At 40.5% G+C, this 18387-nt stretch overlaps 1 protein-coding gene across 1 annotated transcript in view; it reads left to right on the top strand.

Annotated features, from left to right (window-relative positions):
* TNFRSF21 (TNF receptor superfamily member 21) overlaps positions 1–18387 on the top strand; it is a 73511-nt gene that overhangs the window by 44827 nt on the left and 10297 nt on the right. Inside the window, exon 4 of the mRNA XM_050787481.1 lies at positions 5833–6098. Within this exon, the coding sequence (XP_050643438.1) occupies positions 5833–6098 (266 nt within the window). The remainder of the gene's footprint in view (positions 1–5832; positions 6099–18387) is intronic.

The following is an 18387-nucleotide window of genomic DNA, read 5'->3' as shown; positions in this document are numbered from 1 at the left end:
TGCAGTCCAGCCTGGGTGACTGAGTGAGACTCTGTCTCACACACAGAAAAAGAGGCAACGTGATGTTCTATGCCCCTGTCTATCAGCCCTCCAGTGGGTTGAGGGTTGTGCTACTTTTCAACGTAAGGAAAAAGACACTTGGCACCACATCCGGTTAAACAATTTAGATCAATTCAACACAGCCACTGTCACCAATTTTGATGAAAACTCTGGGAACTCCAATGGGACAGATGACTGGGCATCCGGCCAAGCAGAGAGGTGGTCTCCCTGTCACTGTCATTTCACATTGAGGTTAATAATTGGAGTGGGAACTTTCATTGTCTTCTGAGTGTGATTTCTTTTCTTTGAATGAAATGCTTTTCTAAATCTTTATGCTATTTGACAGTCCTACCCAAGGTCTCTTTAAATTGCTATCATTGCAGGGGCTGGAGAACTACAGCCCGTGGGCCATATCCAGCCTACTTTTTTTGTAAATGGAGTTTTATTAGAACACAGCCACATTCATCTGTGGTGTTGGTGGCTGCTTTCATGCTCCAACAGAGATGGGGAGTCATGACAGAGACTGTATGGTTTTCAAAGCCTCAAATATTTACTGCTGTCCTTACAGGAAAAGTTTGCTGACTTCTCTCTTTCTCTCTCTTTTTCTCTTTCTTTTAGGGTATCATAGATTTAAAGAAAGGAAATAAAGGGTGCGGTGGCTCATGCCTGTTGTCCCAGCACTTTGGGAGGCTGAGGTGGGCAGATCACTTGAGGTCAGGAGTTTGAGACCAGCCTGGCCAACATGGCGAAACCCCGTCTCTACTAAAAATACAAAAATTATCTGGGCATGGTGGTGCGCACCTGTAGTCCCAGGTACTAGGGAGGCTGAGGTGGGAGTTGAACCCAGGAGGCAGAGGCTGCAGTGAGCCAAGATCACAAGAAAAGAAATAAAGTCCCTGGGGAAACTGTTCCAGTGTCTATTAGGTGGTGCGAAAATTACTGTGGTCTTTGCCATTTTGGTGACCAAAAGAAAAAAACACAATTACTTTTTTTTGAGACAGAGTTTTACTCTGTTGCTTAAGCTGGAGTGCAGTGGTACAATCCTGGCTCATTACAACCTCTGTATCTCAGGTTCAAGCGATTCTCCTGCCTCAGCCTCCTGAGTAGCTGGGATTACAGGTGTGCACCACCATATCTGGCTAATTTTTTGTATTTTTAGTAGAGACAGGGTTTCACTATGTTGGCCAGGCTGGTCACGAACTCCTGAATCAAGGATCCACTCACCTTATCCTCCCAAAGAATTACAGGCATAAGCCACCCGCCCAGCCTGCGATTGCTTTTGCACCAACATATACTTGGTCAATAATAACAGACCAGGAGGCAGCACACACACTGTGGCCAGCCTTGAGTGCATTCATCCTAGGCTGGATGGCCATTCCTGAGGAGAGTAATTCCAGCAAATAATAATGTTCCTCCACTACATCATATTCCCTATTAACCACTACTGAGACACCACTAACTGGGTGGGTGACCCGGACCAATCACCAACCCCTCTGCATGCGATTTCCTTGCCAACAAAATTGAACACTTAATCGTGTGTATTTATAAAGTATATATAAACACATCTTATATATGTGTGTGTTATATATGTGTATGTTATATAGACAGTTTAAAAAGGAGTAGTAAAATAAATCTCAAATACAAGTAATAACATGAAAAGAAAACCCATTTCTCCACTGTCCAGCCTAGGAAACAGAACTTTAGGAATACCTTTGAAATCCCTTCTGTACTCCTTCCCCTCCCCAAAGAGGTAACTATCTCAATTTGGCAAATCATCCTCCTGTTTTTCTGTGTAGTTGATTGTTTTCTTTTGCCTAACACTTTTTCCTAAACAAAGAAGGCATTCAAAGCCCCAATCTGGTCTCCTCACTGGGGTTTTGTGATAATGTGCTAGACTAAAAGGTTGGTATCCCCTGAGGAAGTCATTGATTTATCTTTGATTTATCAACTCCATGGAGGGAGAGGACAGCAGTAAAGAACATTGGCGACCCCAATCAGTTCATGGAGTTGACCTCACGTTTTCATAGTAGAGAATCTAGTTGAGAGAGAGAACAAGATGAAACCTGATTTGTAGACCTTACATTTAGCTTCCAGTCCATTTTAGTTTATGGGAAATCTCATTGTATCTATTCTTTGTGGGTTTTTTTTTTCTTTCTTTATTTTGTGCCTTAAAAAAAGGATAAATACAGTACTGGGTTTTGGAAGAAGGAGTGGTTGTTAAACTTAAACCTTTTAAACTCTGTAATTACTTCGTAAAGGCCGTGTATTTGCATCTGAAATGTATTGAGCCTTAAGTTTAGTGCTCTGTATGTGGAGCTTTCATAATGATGGGAGCACTTCCAAAAATAAATTAACTCTATAGAAAATGTTAATCAGCTTATCCCCAGTGACCCTAGTGAGTTTCTCCATTGTACACATGAGGAAATGGACATGACAGTTAGAGGTTTGCCCAAAGCCACTGTCATTGGCATTATGAGGATTTAAGCAATGGTCCTACTTACCAGAAAACGCGGTCATGTTTTCATGTAAGACACTGTGGGCCTTAGTCAAATTGATCTAAATTAAGATTCAGGGACTAACAAGACTTGGTGTTTGGAAGAGTCTACCACATCAACCACAAAGAGCTGGCTTATTCCTTAAAGCTACCTGCAGGGTTTTAAATCGGATATGGGTTTTCTGAGGAGTCTATTTGCTTGAAATCAAAAACTCTGTATCTGACTAAGCATTGCTCAGAAAACTGAAAAGCAATTGGTTCAAGTAACGTCACACTGCCAGGGAAAACTGTGAGAAGTACAGTAATGACTCAATTTGTGGCGTCCTTTTTTTATTTTTTGTGGCAATCTACATTTTTTTTTTTTTTTTTTAGATAGAGTCTCCCTCTTTTGCCCAGACTGGAATGCAATTGTGTAATCTTGGCTCTGCAACCTCCATCTCTGGGGCTCAAGCAATCCTCCCACCTCAGTCTCCCAAGTAGCTGGGACTGTAGGCCTATGCCACCACACCCGGCTAATTTTTATATTTTTTGTAGAAATGGATTTTCACCATGTTGCCCATGATGGTCTCGAACTCCTGGACTCAAGTGATCCACTTGCCTCAACCTCCCAAAGTGCTGCATTAGAGGTGTGAGCCACCCTACCCAGCCAGCATTCTACTTTTATAGTTGACAAGAAAACAGCCTTCTACTGGGAACTTATTTTTGAAAACCATTTTCAGTGGATTGGTTCAGGATGTGTATACAGCCTTCCACATCATCTGCCTCAGTAGGATTGCTCGGCAGAGTAAGAATGCATGTTGAGGAACCACAGTGTCCTTCGTTTTTACAGACACTTTTATAATTATTATTGTTTTTATTGGCAATAATTGACAGCTCATTTTATAAATATTTTTCTGAACAACTGATGGATGCAAAAAAATTTTTTTTTCTAGGAAACCTTTGACTGAGAAATCAGAACAGTAAGCCCCTCTTTATTCTTCTTTTTTCCTTTCTCTTCTAAGCCTCACTTGGGAATGTGACCCTATTTTTTTATTGATTAGTAAATATTTTTAAGATATTGTTAACTAGAACAGCTATGTTATCAGGGCAAGTGAGCATGGCCTCATTCAAAGACATGATATTGGCCAGGTGCGGTGGCTCACACCTGTAATCCCAGCATTTTGGGAGGCCGAGGCAGGCGGATCACCTGAGGTCAGGAGTTCAAGACCAGCCTGGCCAACACAATGAAACCTCATCTCTACTAAAAATACAAAAACTAGCTAGGGGTGGTGGCAGGTATCTGTAATCCCAGCTACTTGGGAGGGTGATGCAGGAGAATCCCTTGAACTCAGGAGGCCTAGGTTGCAATGAGCCGAGATGGTGCCATTGCACTCCAGCCTAGGTGACAAGAGCAAAACTTCATCTAAAAAAAAAAACAAAGATATGACATTGATTCAGAGGACTTACTCACCCATTGTAGTAAAATACCAGAACCCTTACTATAAGGGTGATATATGCACCCCACATGTAAATCCTGGCAAAGCCGACGGTAATTGCAGAGAGAAGATACCGTAAAGAGAGACACCAAACTGAGCTACTCAGGGAGAGCCTCGCCTCACGAAGGGTTGGTGCCAGGTGCTTATCCTGAGTTTTTGGATCTTGAGATTTGATTTTTGCAATTCACCAGTTTCATCATCACCATTTCATCTGTTCATCAGATCTGGGGACCACAAATGCACACTCACTGGGTTTTCAAGTGACTGCTGAGCCAGAATAACAATATATTGAATCACTGGGGACAGCTGTCTGTCAGAATAACCAATCATGGTCATTTATAAGCCAAGGCATTTCCTTCCTCTTGGAAGGTGCCATCAATATTGTCACATTTCATAGTGGTTACACATACAGGATTTCAATTGCAAACCTGGTGAGTTGGGTTCAATAACCAACTCAACTACCTTTGTGATATTGGGCCAGTAGCCTAACTTTTCTAAGTGTATTTTTTTTTCTTACCTGTGTAATTGAAATATTAATGCCTTATAAAGATGTTCAGTGAGCTAATGCCTTAACATAATACCTGGAAGATAACAGCTATTGTTATTACACTGTCCTTTTGGCTGCTGTCTTCATTATAACTCTGCAAGTCAAGTTGGAAGACTGAATAATGAATTAGAAAATTGCTTGTTGAACATGACTTTGAGCACAAGTTAGGTGTTCTTCAGGAATGCTTCCATTGGCCTGGAACAGCTGAGCACACTGTCAGTTGATATAAAGGACACCATTCCCAGAACTTGAACACCTTTTACCTAGACAGTGCTGGGTAAAGTCCATTGCAGTTTTAATTTGCAGCTTCCCTTTTTCTAAATGCCATGAAGTCACCATGTTTTTTAGATGGGAGCCTCTAATTTACTTGGTTACTGTTGTATTTAGTACAGTAGTTAAGTTTTCGATTATGCACTATTCTGAGTAATGTGGTCACATCTCACGGTCCTGTACCATCCTGCTCTGTACTGCTGGGGAAGGGAATCATCCCTTTGTCCCGCATATCCATGATGGAGACCTCACCTGCCTGTGAGTCACTTAGTAGCTGTCTAGGTTATCAGATTGACTGTCTCGGTACTGGTACCACAGTGCCTGTGTTCAAGTCACCCTTATTTTACTTAATAATGGCCCAAAACTCGAGAGGAATGATGCTGACAATTTGGATATGCCAGCGGCCATAAAGTGCTTCCTTTAAGTGAAAATGTGAAAGTTCCCTACTTAATAAGAAAAGAACTTAAAGTATAATAATAATAATAATAATAAAAGGGAAAAAAAAAGCCAATTGTATGCTGAGGTTGCTAAGATCTACAAGAAGAAGGAATCTTCTATCCACGACATTGTGAAGAAGGAAAAAGAAATTCATGCATAGTGTGTAAAGGGCTGTGTACCATCCATGGCTTCAGGCATCCACTGGGGATCTTGGAACTTATCCACCCCTCTCCTTCAACAAGGGTGGATTACTACAGTAACAGAGAAATCACTGTGAATACCTTATTTGGGTTTGGCTTTCAAAACATCGTTTTGGGTCTGATTTATTATAATTCCGTGATCGCTCCTTCTTCTGGTTCCGCACTCAGGAAGTGAAATTTGTATGAGGGTACCAGCTAGTCCACAAGATGAGCTGCTTGTGCCAAGTGCTTAAGGGAGGCAATGCATTCCTTTGACACAGGGCGATAGGAAAGCGTGCCTCTTCTAGTCATTCATTAAAACAGAGCTGCCTTAGATAAGAAGCTTTCCTTACAAGCCCTCATTTGTTTTTTATTTTTTCTCTGGTGTAGGTATCGACATCCTGAAGCTTGTAGCAGCCCAAGTGGGAAGCCAGTGGAAAGATATCTATCAGTTTCTCTGCAATGCCAGTGAGAGGGAAGTTGCTGCTTTCTCCAACGGGTACACAGCCGACCACGAGCGGGCCTACGCAGCTCTGCAGCACTGGACCATCCGGGGACCCGAGGCCAGCCTCGCCCAGCTAATTAGCGCCCTGCGCCAGCACCGGAGAAACGATGTTGTGGAGAAGATTCGTGGGCTGATGGAAGACACCACCCAGGTAATGGAGCCCTGGTTGTGTGTCTTTACCACTGACCTATTGCCCCTATGCTTCAAATTTTATCAGTTGTATGGGAACAAAGAAAAATAACATATTCGGTGGATAGGCGCACACACACGCACCCTAACTTCTAGGATGGGGGTTCTCAGTGGCCGTCCATTAGAATCATCTAGAAAACTTTTTAAAAAATACTGATGCTCAGACCCTACCTGCAGACCAGTCACATCAGAATCTCCAGGAGGCAGAGTATGAATCAGTATTTTTAAAAGCTCTCTGTTACCCCATTTACCATATCATTTTGCGTGGCACACTTTGAACAAAACCAAGAAAATACGCTTTTTACTACACCCGCCTCTCCTCCAGAGGGTGTTTTTGTGAAGTGGCTTATGAAAGCAGCATTCTCGCATCCTGAGGATGCAGGTGGTGCTAGCAGCAGTTGATGACAGAACTGATTCTCCTCCTTGGGTTGTTCGTGGAGCACATCAGATGGGAACTGAAGGGACCCAGGAGTGTGATTTCTTTATAGCCAATGAACCCTGGCTTTGGAGCCAGACAACACTGGATTTAACTCCTGGCTCTGGTACATATTAGCTTAGGTGACGAAGGGTAAGTTACTTCAACTTTCCTTGCCTCTGTTATTCACGTTTTCAAGCCTGCTATATAAGATTAAGATGAGAAATAAAGCATATAAAATGCCTGACTCATTGCAAGTGTTCTACAAATGGTAGTTAGGACCATGATGTAACTCATTTTACTTAACCTTTCTTTAATTGTATGTACTTCCCTGAAAGGCCATGAATAAAGTACAGATTTGGATATTGAATCATATTTTCCACAGACTTCGATTCAGGTTTCAGAACATATTCCCAAAGTAAAGAAAGTGCTGCCACTAAGACTTGATAAAACCCACTTAAGATTTAAAGGGCCAGGCCGGGCGCGGTGGCTCAACCCTGTAATCCCAGCACTTTGGGAGGCCGAGACGGGCGGATCACGAGGTCAGGAGATCGAGACCATCCTGGCTAACACGGTGAAACCCTGTTTCTACTAAAAAATACAAAAAACTTGCCAGGCGAGGTGGCGGGTGCCTGTAGTCCCAGCTACTCGGGAGGCTGAGGCAGGAGAATGGCGTGAACCCGGGAGGCGGAGCTTGCAGTGAGCCGAGATCCGGCCACTGCACTCCAGCCTGGGCGACAGAGCAAGACTCCGTCTCAAAAAAAAAAAAAAAAAAGATTTAAAGGGCCGGTCTGTGTTATTATTCCGGTGGTCCAAACTTGTTACCTAAAAGAGCTAGGTAGAGATTTTTTATGACATCAATTTACTGTCATTCTATATCACATTTTGTGTATCAAAGGATTCCATTTTATATACTTTATACTTATGCTTAAGTATACTTTATGTACTTAAGAAGTCCAAATTCTTTTATCTTTTTATACTGATAGCGCAGTACTTCTTGACAATTGATGTAACCATTTATCAGGTGAATCTTTTATCCAAGTAACTGGATGATAATAATTTATAGGTGCTAACTGACTTTGAAGGTGGTCTTTTAAAGCTCCTGGCATATTTTTAACTTCTTTGAAATGTGGAATTTCAGAAAAAAATACTTATTAATAGACCCAAGTGATAAACATTCAAAGGCATACACCAGTGTCTTATGACTTTCTAAGAAATAATTTAGGTGTGAAATATTATTCAAAACTAAAACTAGGCTTTATGTAGCTGGATTTGGGGAAAAGTGAGGGAGATGTTAACCCTCCAATTAGGTAAAATGGCTGCAGTTTGAATATAGGGAGTTTAGAGGCAAAGCATTGCCATGCATTCTTAGAGACTGGGTTTAAGGAGAGAGCTGGAAGACAAGCCTAAGGCTCAAAGAAGGATTTAGATACGTGAGAATAAGTCACCTAATGTTCTTCATGATGCCTAAAAGAAAGATAACATGGCCAGGCGCGGTAGCTCACGCGTGTAATCCCAGCACTTTGGGAGGCCGAGGTGGGCGGATCACGAGGTCAGAAGATCGAGACCATCCTGGCTAACACGGATGAAACCCCGTCTCTCTACTAAAAAATACAAAAAATTAGCCGGGTGCGGTGGCGGGCACCTGTAGTCCCAGCTACTCGGGAGGCTGAGGCAGGAGAATGGCGTGAACCCGGGAGGCGGAGCTTGCAGTGAGCCGAGGTCGCACCACTGCACTCCAGCCTGGGCAACAGAGCGAGATTCCGTCTCAAAAAAAAAAAAAGAAAGATAACATACAACTGATGCAAGGTTAGGATTTGGTTAACCCAAACCTATGGTGGGCCCATGGAAAAATAAAAAGGGGAGAGTGCGTGTCAAAAAGAATAAAATCATTAGGTCAACAAATAAGAGAACAAAGCACCTTCTTCCTAAGTGCCAAATTCTTGTACACTTTAATCCTTTCCTTCCCCTTATCTCTTCTATAATACCAAAAGATTCTAATAGTAGCTATTTTTTGTTATTTATTTTTTGAGAACAGTAATGTCAAAGCACTCTACAGCTTTCTCTTTGGTTCTGCTATACCCTGTGAGTTATGATGGAGGCTCAGAAGGCAATATTAAGTTTTTTATTTCACGTTGTAATAATATACATCAATGTCTAGCAGCATTTTGGATGCAGCTCTAACTCTAATTTTAATAGCCAATGAACATGGATTTCTGGCTGCCAGTTCTTATTACAGGTTGAGTATCCTTTATCTGATATGCTTGAGACTGGAAGTGTTTTAGATTTTGGATTTTTTCAGACTTTGGAATATTTGCTTATACATAATGAGATAGCTTGGAGATGGGACCCGAGTCTAAACATGAAATTTATTTATGTTTCACATATACCTTATATACATAGACTGAAGGCAAGTTTATACAAAATTAGAAAAAGTGTGTGCATGAAGCAAAGTTTGTGTTAAGTACTCGTGTGTGGAATTTTCCACTTGTGGCATTATGTTGGCGCTCAAAAAGTTTTGGATTTTGGATTTTGGGATTAGGGATGCTCAAGTGGTAATTGCACAGTATGTTACTCTCTGTCCATAGTTTATTTCTGAAGTTTGTCCTGGCTAACAAGAGAATCAGAAGGCAGGGGGCTTAATTGAGACTTCTTATTCTCATCCTGTGATGGGCTTGTACTCCCTCTGCATGGTGGTACTGCTGGGGATTTGGGGCTTTGCCCCAGGAGTTAATGGACTCTTAATGGGTAAAAATGACCATTTTTTTTAATGGTCAATGTTTTTTCTCTTCATAAGCCTGAAGGTGCCTATGTTATGTTCCACTCAAAGGATTAACCCTGGTGTGGCTTTTAGTTGCCTCTGTCAAGAACAGCCAGTTCATTATTAACCATGGTGGCCTATTCGCCATTTTTAAATTACATCATTCAGAGTCTGACTCTTTCTTTATCTGAGGTATGAGCTGTATTTTTCAGCACCCTCTTCTTTCAAGTTCAACATCTAAACCGAACCCAGCCTTCCAGAATCAAAGCTATTCTTCCCTTCTGGGACATGAGCATTTGGAAGAAGCAGCAAAGCAGTGGGATGATAGTTGGAAGTTATTGCAATTTTGCCAAAGCTATTAAAAAACAAAACACTGCCCTAATACAGCATTCCAATTTATATGTTATCTCTTTTTCCATCCTTTTACTTTGATTTTTTCTCTGTCTTTATTTAAAGAGTGTCTCTTGTAAGAAGCATATATTTCAGATTTTTCCCTTGAATCTAGTCTGATAGCTTTTGACAATTAGAGAATTTCAGTGTGTTTACATTTTTATGTAATTATATAATTGCTTTTTAAATGTAATTTTAAAAATGTAATTACTGAAATATTTAGGTTTAAATCTACCATATCTTTGTTTTCAATGTGTCCTGTCCTCTTTGTTTCCTCTCTCTCTCTCCATCTTTTCTTACTTTCTCTTGAAATAATCAAGTATTTTTTTCTTATTCCATTTTTCCTCATCTGTTAGCTTGTTAATTTCACATTTTTTACTTCACTTTTAATGAATACCCAAGGGATTACAACACACGTACTTAAATTATGACATATAGGTAATAAATGTACTTCTTACAATTTTACAGATACTACAACAACCTTAGAAGGCTTGAATCCTATTTATCCTCCTCTTACACTTTGCTTTTGTTTTCATGAATTTTCAGGTTACACTTTCAATACTGCTAAAAGGCAGAGTTGTTATGGTTTTACACAGTCAGGAGTCACACGGATTTATTGATCTTTTCTGTTCTTAATACCTTCCTCCTGGAGCTTCAACTTCTACCTAAGATAATTTTTCTTTTGCCTAAAGAATACTTCTCTGTATAGGTTTCCAGCAGTAAACTCTGTTTTTCTTGGTCTGAAAAGTGCCCTCTAAATAAATAAATAAATTGCATTATTTCACCTTCGTTTTTTGAAGGATAGCTGGAAATAAAATTCTAGCTTGCCAGTTATTTTCCTTTAGTCATTTAATGCCTGGGTTTAAGTTTCCCCTGCTAACCAGTAAAGGAGAGGATGTGATTTTATTTTTAAATCTATATTACATAACAAATTTTGTGCACAATATTATAACAGGCACTTTGGGCAATGCGAAGATGAGTAAGACAAAGTCAATGCCATCAAGGAAGCTTACACTTGGATGGAAGGAAGAAATTGACACATACTTAGATAATCTAAAGGAGTAAATCCAAGAAGGTCGGGAGGAGGAATGTGCTGGATCGCCATCTAACCAGCCAGTAAGGCTCTGATCAGAACATCAGTATGGAGACGTGTGCCGAGTTAAATCCCTGTCCTGGCAACATAGTCACTTTGGGGATCTGAGTAAATTAGTTGGCCTCTCTGCCTCAGTTTCTTCATGAAGAAATAGGAACAACATGAGAGCCTGTCCTATGGGTGACTCTGAGAATGAGGTGATTGGGACCCACTGTAAGCCCTTGTCAGATGTTGACTATTAATATTGCAATTATTTCCAGGCTCTGGAGGCAAAAGAGATGGAAGAATGTTCCTAACTAGTGAAAACTCATACACATAATGGGTCTTTTAGATGCTGAATACTGAGGGTCACTTAGTGTTGGGTGGGGATGTCCACCCAGTTCCAGGACTGCTGAAAGCAGATGGCCGAGCAGGAAGGCTGCTATCTGGGTTCAGTGCCCCAGAGCTGGAAATCCCAGCTAACTGTAGGTATGTGTTGCTTACTGCCTGAGCACATGTTCCTAGGCTGGCTGGGATGTTTTCTCTAGCAAGGCAGATAATGGTCTGCTCCCTCAATAGCGGGCAGAAAAAGAGAAACAAAATTGAGCAAGTGAATTTCTGGTTTTCCTTATGATTTGGTTTTCCATGTTTTTGTTTTTGTTTTTTTTTTTTCGCTCCCTTCTTTTATTTTACAGCCTTTGTATGTGCAGAGAGACTTAACCAGTACACTCTTTCCCTGCGCCTTGGACAGGGTGGGAGGAAGGGAGTCTGTTTCTTCTCCATAGGAAACCCTGGGCAAACAATTTCTCTAACTCTGAGATGTTTCCTTTTAAAATGGGAATTACAGGACCTGCCCTTCACACTTGGAGTGGTTATCAAAATTAATTTTAATAATCAAATTACTGTGGGCCGTACTAGAGTGAGATATTAAAGTGATGCTTAGCAGCTAGGTTCAGAAGTATTATATCTGTGGTTAGAGTTTCAGCCTCCCTTCATTGCTTCATGAGAGAAAGGGGCAGAAAAAGAAATTTTATAGATACTTTAAAAATGATGATATTAAAAACAACCGCAACAATTTAAAATAATATAAATTGTTCCTTTAGCTGTCTGCTTTGATCAGAGATTCACAAATATAAAGGACTGATGTTAAGCAGGCAGTGGAGTGGAGAATCCATGCTCTACTTCTTATCTCTCCTTCCATAAGAATCAGTAGATGAAAACTACACTATAATTTAACAGCCAGTGGACCCACCGCCAGTGTTTTGTGGTGGTGGTTGTTGATTTCTATATAATAGAATGATTCTTTGTTAGGGTATTTTAGTCCTTTCCAGAACCACATAGGAGACCTATGTCTCAGGAACAGAGCATTTGTGCACTTAGGCACTCTCTCTCTCTCTACTATAGTAGACTCTGTGTTGGAGCCTGGATGGCTTTGCTCTGTATAATCAACTCGGAGAATCCCAACAGCTAGAGAAGTACTGGCCCTTCTATTTTGGTGAGAACAGCACTCCTGCCTCTGCTGCAGAGGGAACTACAGTTACTGATTTTTTGCTTACCAGCTGCAGGATGCAGCTGTCCTTATCTACGGGTCTGACTGAGACCAGCTATTTTCAGAAATTTAATACAGTGAGGCTGAGTTGAAGCAACTACCAGCTGTACATTAACTGTTGACTTTTTGGCTGTTCAAATTAGTCTTTGTCATTAATTTTCCTATTTGTCATCTCTTAGAAAACAGGGATTCTTGTCCTAAGACCTGAGGACCTAAGGTAACAGCTAAACTTGCATATTATCTAGCAGCTGCCCTCTGCCGTGTTACTACAGCATGGAGGGTTATTTAAGGTCAAGTTACTTAATTCGTAGGGTGTGACTGCGGGCTCTAGGGAACTTCTGGGGTGGTGGTGAGAAGAGGACGTTATAAAGGGATTGCTGACTGACACACTTAGAACCAGGAACATTTAGTTATGGTTGTGTTTAAAGTTGTCATTGTGGCATAAAGGAGCAATGTTTATAAATAGCCTTTAGATTTTTAATGACATTTCAGGCTGTTCTATTTATTATCATAGTCCAAGGTTTCATTCAGTTAGTCGACAACCTTTTGTCAGACGCCAGCTGTGTGCCTGGTACTGGGTAAAGAAGAGAAGTGGTCAGTGCCTTTTAATAACTCACTTGTGGCAATGGAGATGCATGTGCAAATAATTATCATTGAAGTGTGCATGAGGAATTATAAGCATCAGAGTGAAAGAGTACTCAACCTGCCAAAAAAATACATAGAAAGCTAGAGCAGATATATATTTGTCCATTTGAAAGTCACTTTAAAAAATCAGACTAGTTTTTTTTCAAGACTGTATTTTGGTCTTCTTTCCTGAAGCGTTCACATTTGGTTTCCTCCTAGGAAGCCCCACCTGCTTTTTCATATTAAGGGCTTCTCAAATCTTTGACTCTGCAAAGAACGTCTGTTTTACTTATATTCTTGTTTTGCTCAGTAGCAAGCTTTTTAGAAACCCTTAACAGTTCTGTAATATTTAAGGCATAGAAGTAAGGTTTTAATATCCCATTTCACGTCACGTGCTAGAGATCGCACTTTGAATCTCCAGGAACTACTAGAAGGAACTGATACATTCAAGAATTTGACTTGGTCCCTCTGAATGGGGTTTGAATTTTGCTTTTGCCACTCACTATGTGACCTTGGGCAAGTCCTATAAAGTCTCCATGCCTCAGTTTCTTTGTAAGTGTCTTGGAAAGATCTCGCTGAGAACTAGAGGTGAGTGTAAATGCCCAGTCCTGCACTTGACATAGAGTAGGGGGCTCAGTACATCTTAGCAACTGTTTTCTGTGTTGGGATTTGAATTCTACATTGCCCTTTTTTTGACTTAACAGCAAATGCATCCTGTTTTCAATAAGTGCCCATTAAGTTGAAAGTGGACCAGCATTTGCTAAGTATCTGTTTCGTCCCAAACACTCTCTGGGTGCTCCATAACTGGTTTATTTAGCAAGCTTCATGGTCCTGAGAAGTATAGGTGGGTATGTTCTAATTAAGATAGTGAAATGGTTTGCGTCTGTGTCCCTGCCCAAACCTCATGTTGAATTGTAATTTCCCAGTGTTGGAGGTTGGGCCTGGTGGGAGGTGACTGGATCATGGGGGCAGATTTCCCGCTTTGGCGCTGTTCTTGCAATAGAGTTCTCACGAGATCTGATTGTATAAAAGCGAGTGGCACCTCCCCCTGTCACCACTGCTCCGACCAGGTAAGACATGCCTGCTTCCCCTTTGCCTTCTGCCATGATTATAAGTTTCCTGAGGCATCCCCAATCATGCTTCCTGTACAGCCTGCAGAACCGTGAGCTTATGAAACCTCATTTCTTTATAAATTATCCAATTTCAGGTATTTCTTTATAGCAGTATGAAAACTGACTAATACAGATATATTACTATATTTCATTGAATCCCATGTCAATTGTAAGATGTACCATTGTCATTATGTATTACTGAGAAAGAAATAAAATACTGCTAATTATAATTGTGAGAGACATCCCCACTTCAGAGATGTTAAAATGTGAAAAAAAATACGCATCATAGAATTAAAAAAATGTAGTAGTTGAGCTTGCTGTATGCAGATCGTAAGGAGAAAAGTCTAGGAAACAGATTCTTGGGGTCTTTATATTAATGTACACTCCCTCCCCAACACACACACACACACACACACACACACACACACACACACACATTCTTATTAGTATTGCTTTTAAGGTTGAGATAATTTAACACAGACAATTTATTTGATAGATTATCAGAGCACCTATTATGTATTGAGCCCTGTACCAGGCACTGAGATACTAAATGAAACAAAACAAAATACAAAACAGAATCATCCCTTAGGATACTGACAGTTTTATAGGAGGGATAGATATGTGAGCCAGACTTGAGAATATATTCTGTGAAGCTGCTATACAGAGGGATTGAAGTGGGCTTTAATTTTTTTCTGAGACAGAGCATCTCACCATTCAGAAGAGGCTGGGTCTATTAGTGGATGACATTTCCCACCCCTTTACTGTCTTTCTTAAAAAGTGCATTGTGAGGAAATCAGAATCAATACTGTGAAAAGAAACTTATTTTCTCCATCAGTTACCAGTGCAGGAGAGCATATTTTCATTTTTTCTTTATAAAGCCAAAGCACCAATTTGGATAAAGTTGAATAGCTTCCAGCTTTGGCCTAGCTTCTCCGCTCTGTGTTTGTGAAAGTGTCCCTTATCCCGTTATAACCCAAGTGTCAATAACAGGTACACTTGCTGATGAGGAATTGCACATGGTCAGCAGTAGGTTTTATTTTGTATCAGTTAATTTCGAGGTTTTCATCATTTGTTTGTCACCATTTCCTTGGGAGAAACTAATGTCATTCCTGATTTTTTAATAAACAGTTGCCAGAGAGGAAACTTTGATTGATCTACAGTTGGACTTTCAGAGGACAGACTGAAATTAAATGCCCAACAACTAAAATAACTTATCACCAAAAAAGTATTAGAAAAAAAAAAACTTGGGGGAAATGTTTTGTTTTTATAATCACAACAGTAGAGAATAACATAAAACACAGAAGCCGTACAAGAACAATGCAACTACTTAACAATAAATGCACAAGCCAGAAAACACTATATGCAAATCAAAAGACAAAATAATCACAGGTAGAAATTGTTTGAAACATTGGGTTAAGTTTCTTGAAAAATAAGGAGTTTTTACAAAGTAAGAAAACCATGTGCAGTCTTGTGAACAAGACAGTTCACAGAGAAGGAAAACTGAAGACTTTTTAAACATGCAGATTTTTAACCTCTCAGGCTGGCACAGAGACCTATGATTCCACATCTAGGAAGATATCTTACACAGGTTCACATGCATTCCGAATGATGCAAGTACACGTGTATTCATTGTAGTGTCATGTGTAATAGCAAAAGAATGAGGAGATCTACAAATGCCCTTCACTAGAGGACTGGTTACGTAAGTTATTGAACATCCATACAGTGGAACAGCATGCACTTGTCAGAAGAAGTGAGTCAGCTCTTCATGTGCTAACCTCAAGAAGGGTTAAGCGAGAAAAGGCAAGGTGAAGAGTAATATGTAGGATGGGGCACAGTGGCTCACACCTGTAATCCCAGCACTTTGGGAGGCCAAGGTGGGTGGATCACTTGAAGTCAGGAGTTCGAGAACAGCCTGGCCAACATGGTGAAACCCCATCTCTACTAAAAATACAAAAATTATCTGGGCCTGGTGGCGCGTGCCTGTAATCCCAGCTACTCAGGAGGCTGAGGCACGAAAATCAATTGAATACGGGATGTGGAGGCTGCAGTGAGCTGAGATTGCACCACTGCACTCCAGCCTGGGAGACATACAAAAACAAAACAAAACAAAAAACAGTATGTACATTGTGCCACCATATTGCAAATATATATACACACACAGTATATACATAGATGTTAAAAACTGTTTTAAAAAATAAGGGGGGTGGAGAATATATGTATTTATTTGTTGGTATAAGTATAGACTATCTCTGGACGAGTATATTGTGACTTGGTAACAGTAGTTACCACCATGGAGGGACACTGAGTTGCCGAGACTTGGAAGTCAGAGGTTAAAGTCAAAGGTAACTTAGACTTGTAGACCATATGCATTGTAATTCTAATGGCATGAATCTAATTAATGGACTTAGTATGCAATGCTAATTTAATCAGATTTGTTGAGTTCAAAAAGCCTGAATCATAAAGATGAACTTAAGCCTTCTTACTTCAAGGTCTTGAGTTTCCTTTGAAATTTCTTTCCATCCTCCACAGTGTCTTATGGCAAGCTTTAAAAAGGTTTGTGAAACTTTTTCTCATGGATAGGATTATCGAAAGGCTTTTTTTGTGGGAAAGATTTTCCAATAGAAGTTTAGGGAAACGTAAGGAATTTCCAACAGAGCATGATCTCCTCATGTTCTGATGGTGCTGAGCTCTCAGAAGGCTTGGCAACATATTCTAACGTGAGTGGGCTCCAGCTCTGAATCAAGAGAACCCACTTATTCACTGTCCTCACTTCCTCTTTTTGAGAAAGCTAGTCAGTGAGTCAGCTCAGGGCTGCAGCACCATTACCGTTGATGTCAGCAGCCTGGACAGCTTGCAGACACCCACGCCGGCAGCGGGGCGGTTGGAGGGGGGCCCTCCCCGCTTTTCCCTTCCTCTGGAGCCAGCTGGTTCTTACCAGCTTTGGCAGCTTTGTGCAGCACTATTCGTTGTGACTTTTCTCCTGTACATACAGGAAAGGCACAGCTCTCTTGCTTAGGGCAAGGATTGGCTATTGACACTTTGACTTAAATGGGGGTGGATTTATAGATGTCGGAGCTCAATTTTGAAATTAACTCTTAGAATGAGAATTCTAAGACAAGGTAGATACAGACAATTATAGCCAACTACCTCGATTTGAGTTTGGGGTATTTAAGCAAGAAACCCACCGTGACCAGCTAACCTAGGCTAACTTCATATGCCTTAAGTAAGGTTGCAGTTGAAACAAAACCTTTTCATTATTTTGTGCTTGAACAGATCTAGGGTGAGTGGGAGTTTTTAAAACTAATTCCCCAGTGGTTTTGGCATTTTTTTGGCTAGGTTAATCCTAGATTCCCTTGATGGTGGGTGAGTTTGTTCTGCAGGCTCTGCATTGGCTCCCAGCTTAAGGTTCACTCACCTATGCATCTCTGTGGCCTGGCTTAAGGGCTCCCAAGGAAGCTGAGCAGAACATCTTGGTGTTGTACTCCTGTTCCTTCTTCCATCCCATGACATCCAGTGATCCCAGGGAGCTCTAGACAGCAGATGGCCCTCGCTGTCCACTTGGCAATGGACAATTTAGATTTAAGTGTTGGTGCTGTTCCCTACTTCTGCAGTGGAAGCACCTCCTTGCTTCATGCACTAAAGTCTGCGCTGCACAGGAGAAGAAGAAAGAAGGAAAGAAAACAAGAGGTTTTAACTCAACGATCAGAAGCTCAGGAAAAGTTTGGGGAATTTTTGTCTTCAAGTTACTTAACTCTTGGCCCTTCTCTTTAATTTTTTAAAATAACGTTTTAAGAGAAGCCTTACAAAGCAAAGAAAATTTGGAAGCACATTACCACAAATAATAAATCTACCATCTAGATTCAATAATTATTCACATTTTGGCATATTTGCTTTATCTATGTATGTATACGTTTCCAGTCCATATTCCCGTTTCGAAGACTTTCCCTAAATTTCTTATAACTGATAATCCTTCTTTCAAGCGTTTAGAAATCAGCATTTTTCCATTTGCCTCTTAAGATTTTTGTTTGCAAAATATTTGAGTATATTTGGGTTCTACTTGTGAAGACCCCTTACTCGGGATTGAATTGAACAAGAATTCACACTCAGAAGAATAATTTTAAAAATCATTGTCTCTCATCATTTGAAACTTTTTCTTTTTAGGGTGATGTATTTGTTTTTATTTTTTAAGGGAGAAACCATTATATACAAGTATTCTACAGTGTCGGAACTTAGGAATTGAATAGATTCAGATAAATTGTTTTGTGATCAGGCTGGTAACCCTCATTATATGAACCCTCATTTATATCTGAAATCCTGGAACCACATAG

The sequence above is a fragment of the Macaca thibetana genome, chromosome 4 (genome assembly GCF_024542745.1).
Source record: "Macaca thibetana thibetana isolate TM-01 chromosome 4, ASM2454274v1, whole genome shotgun sequence".
In the NCBI taxonomy this organism is placed as follows: Eukaryota; Metazoa; Chordata; class Mammalia; order Primates; family Cercopithecidae; genus Macaca; species Macaca thibetana.
Note: the sequence above shows the minus strand (reverse complement) of the source record. Positions and strands in the feature narration are given on the sequence as shown.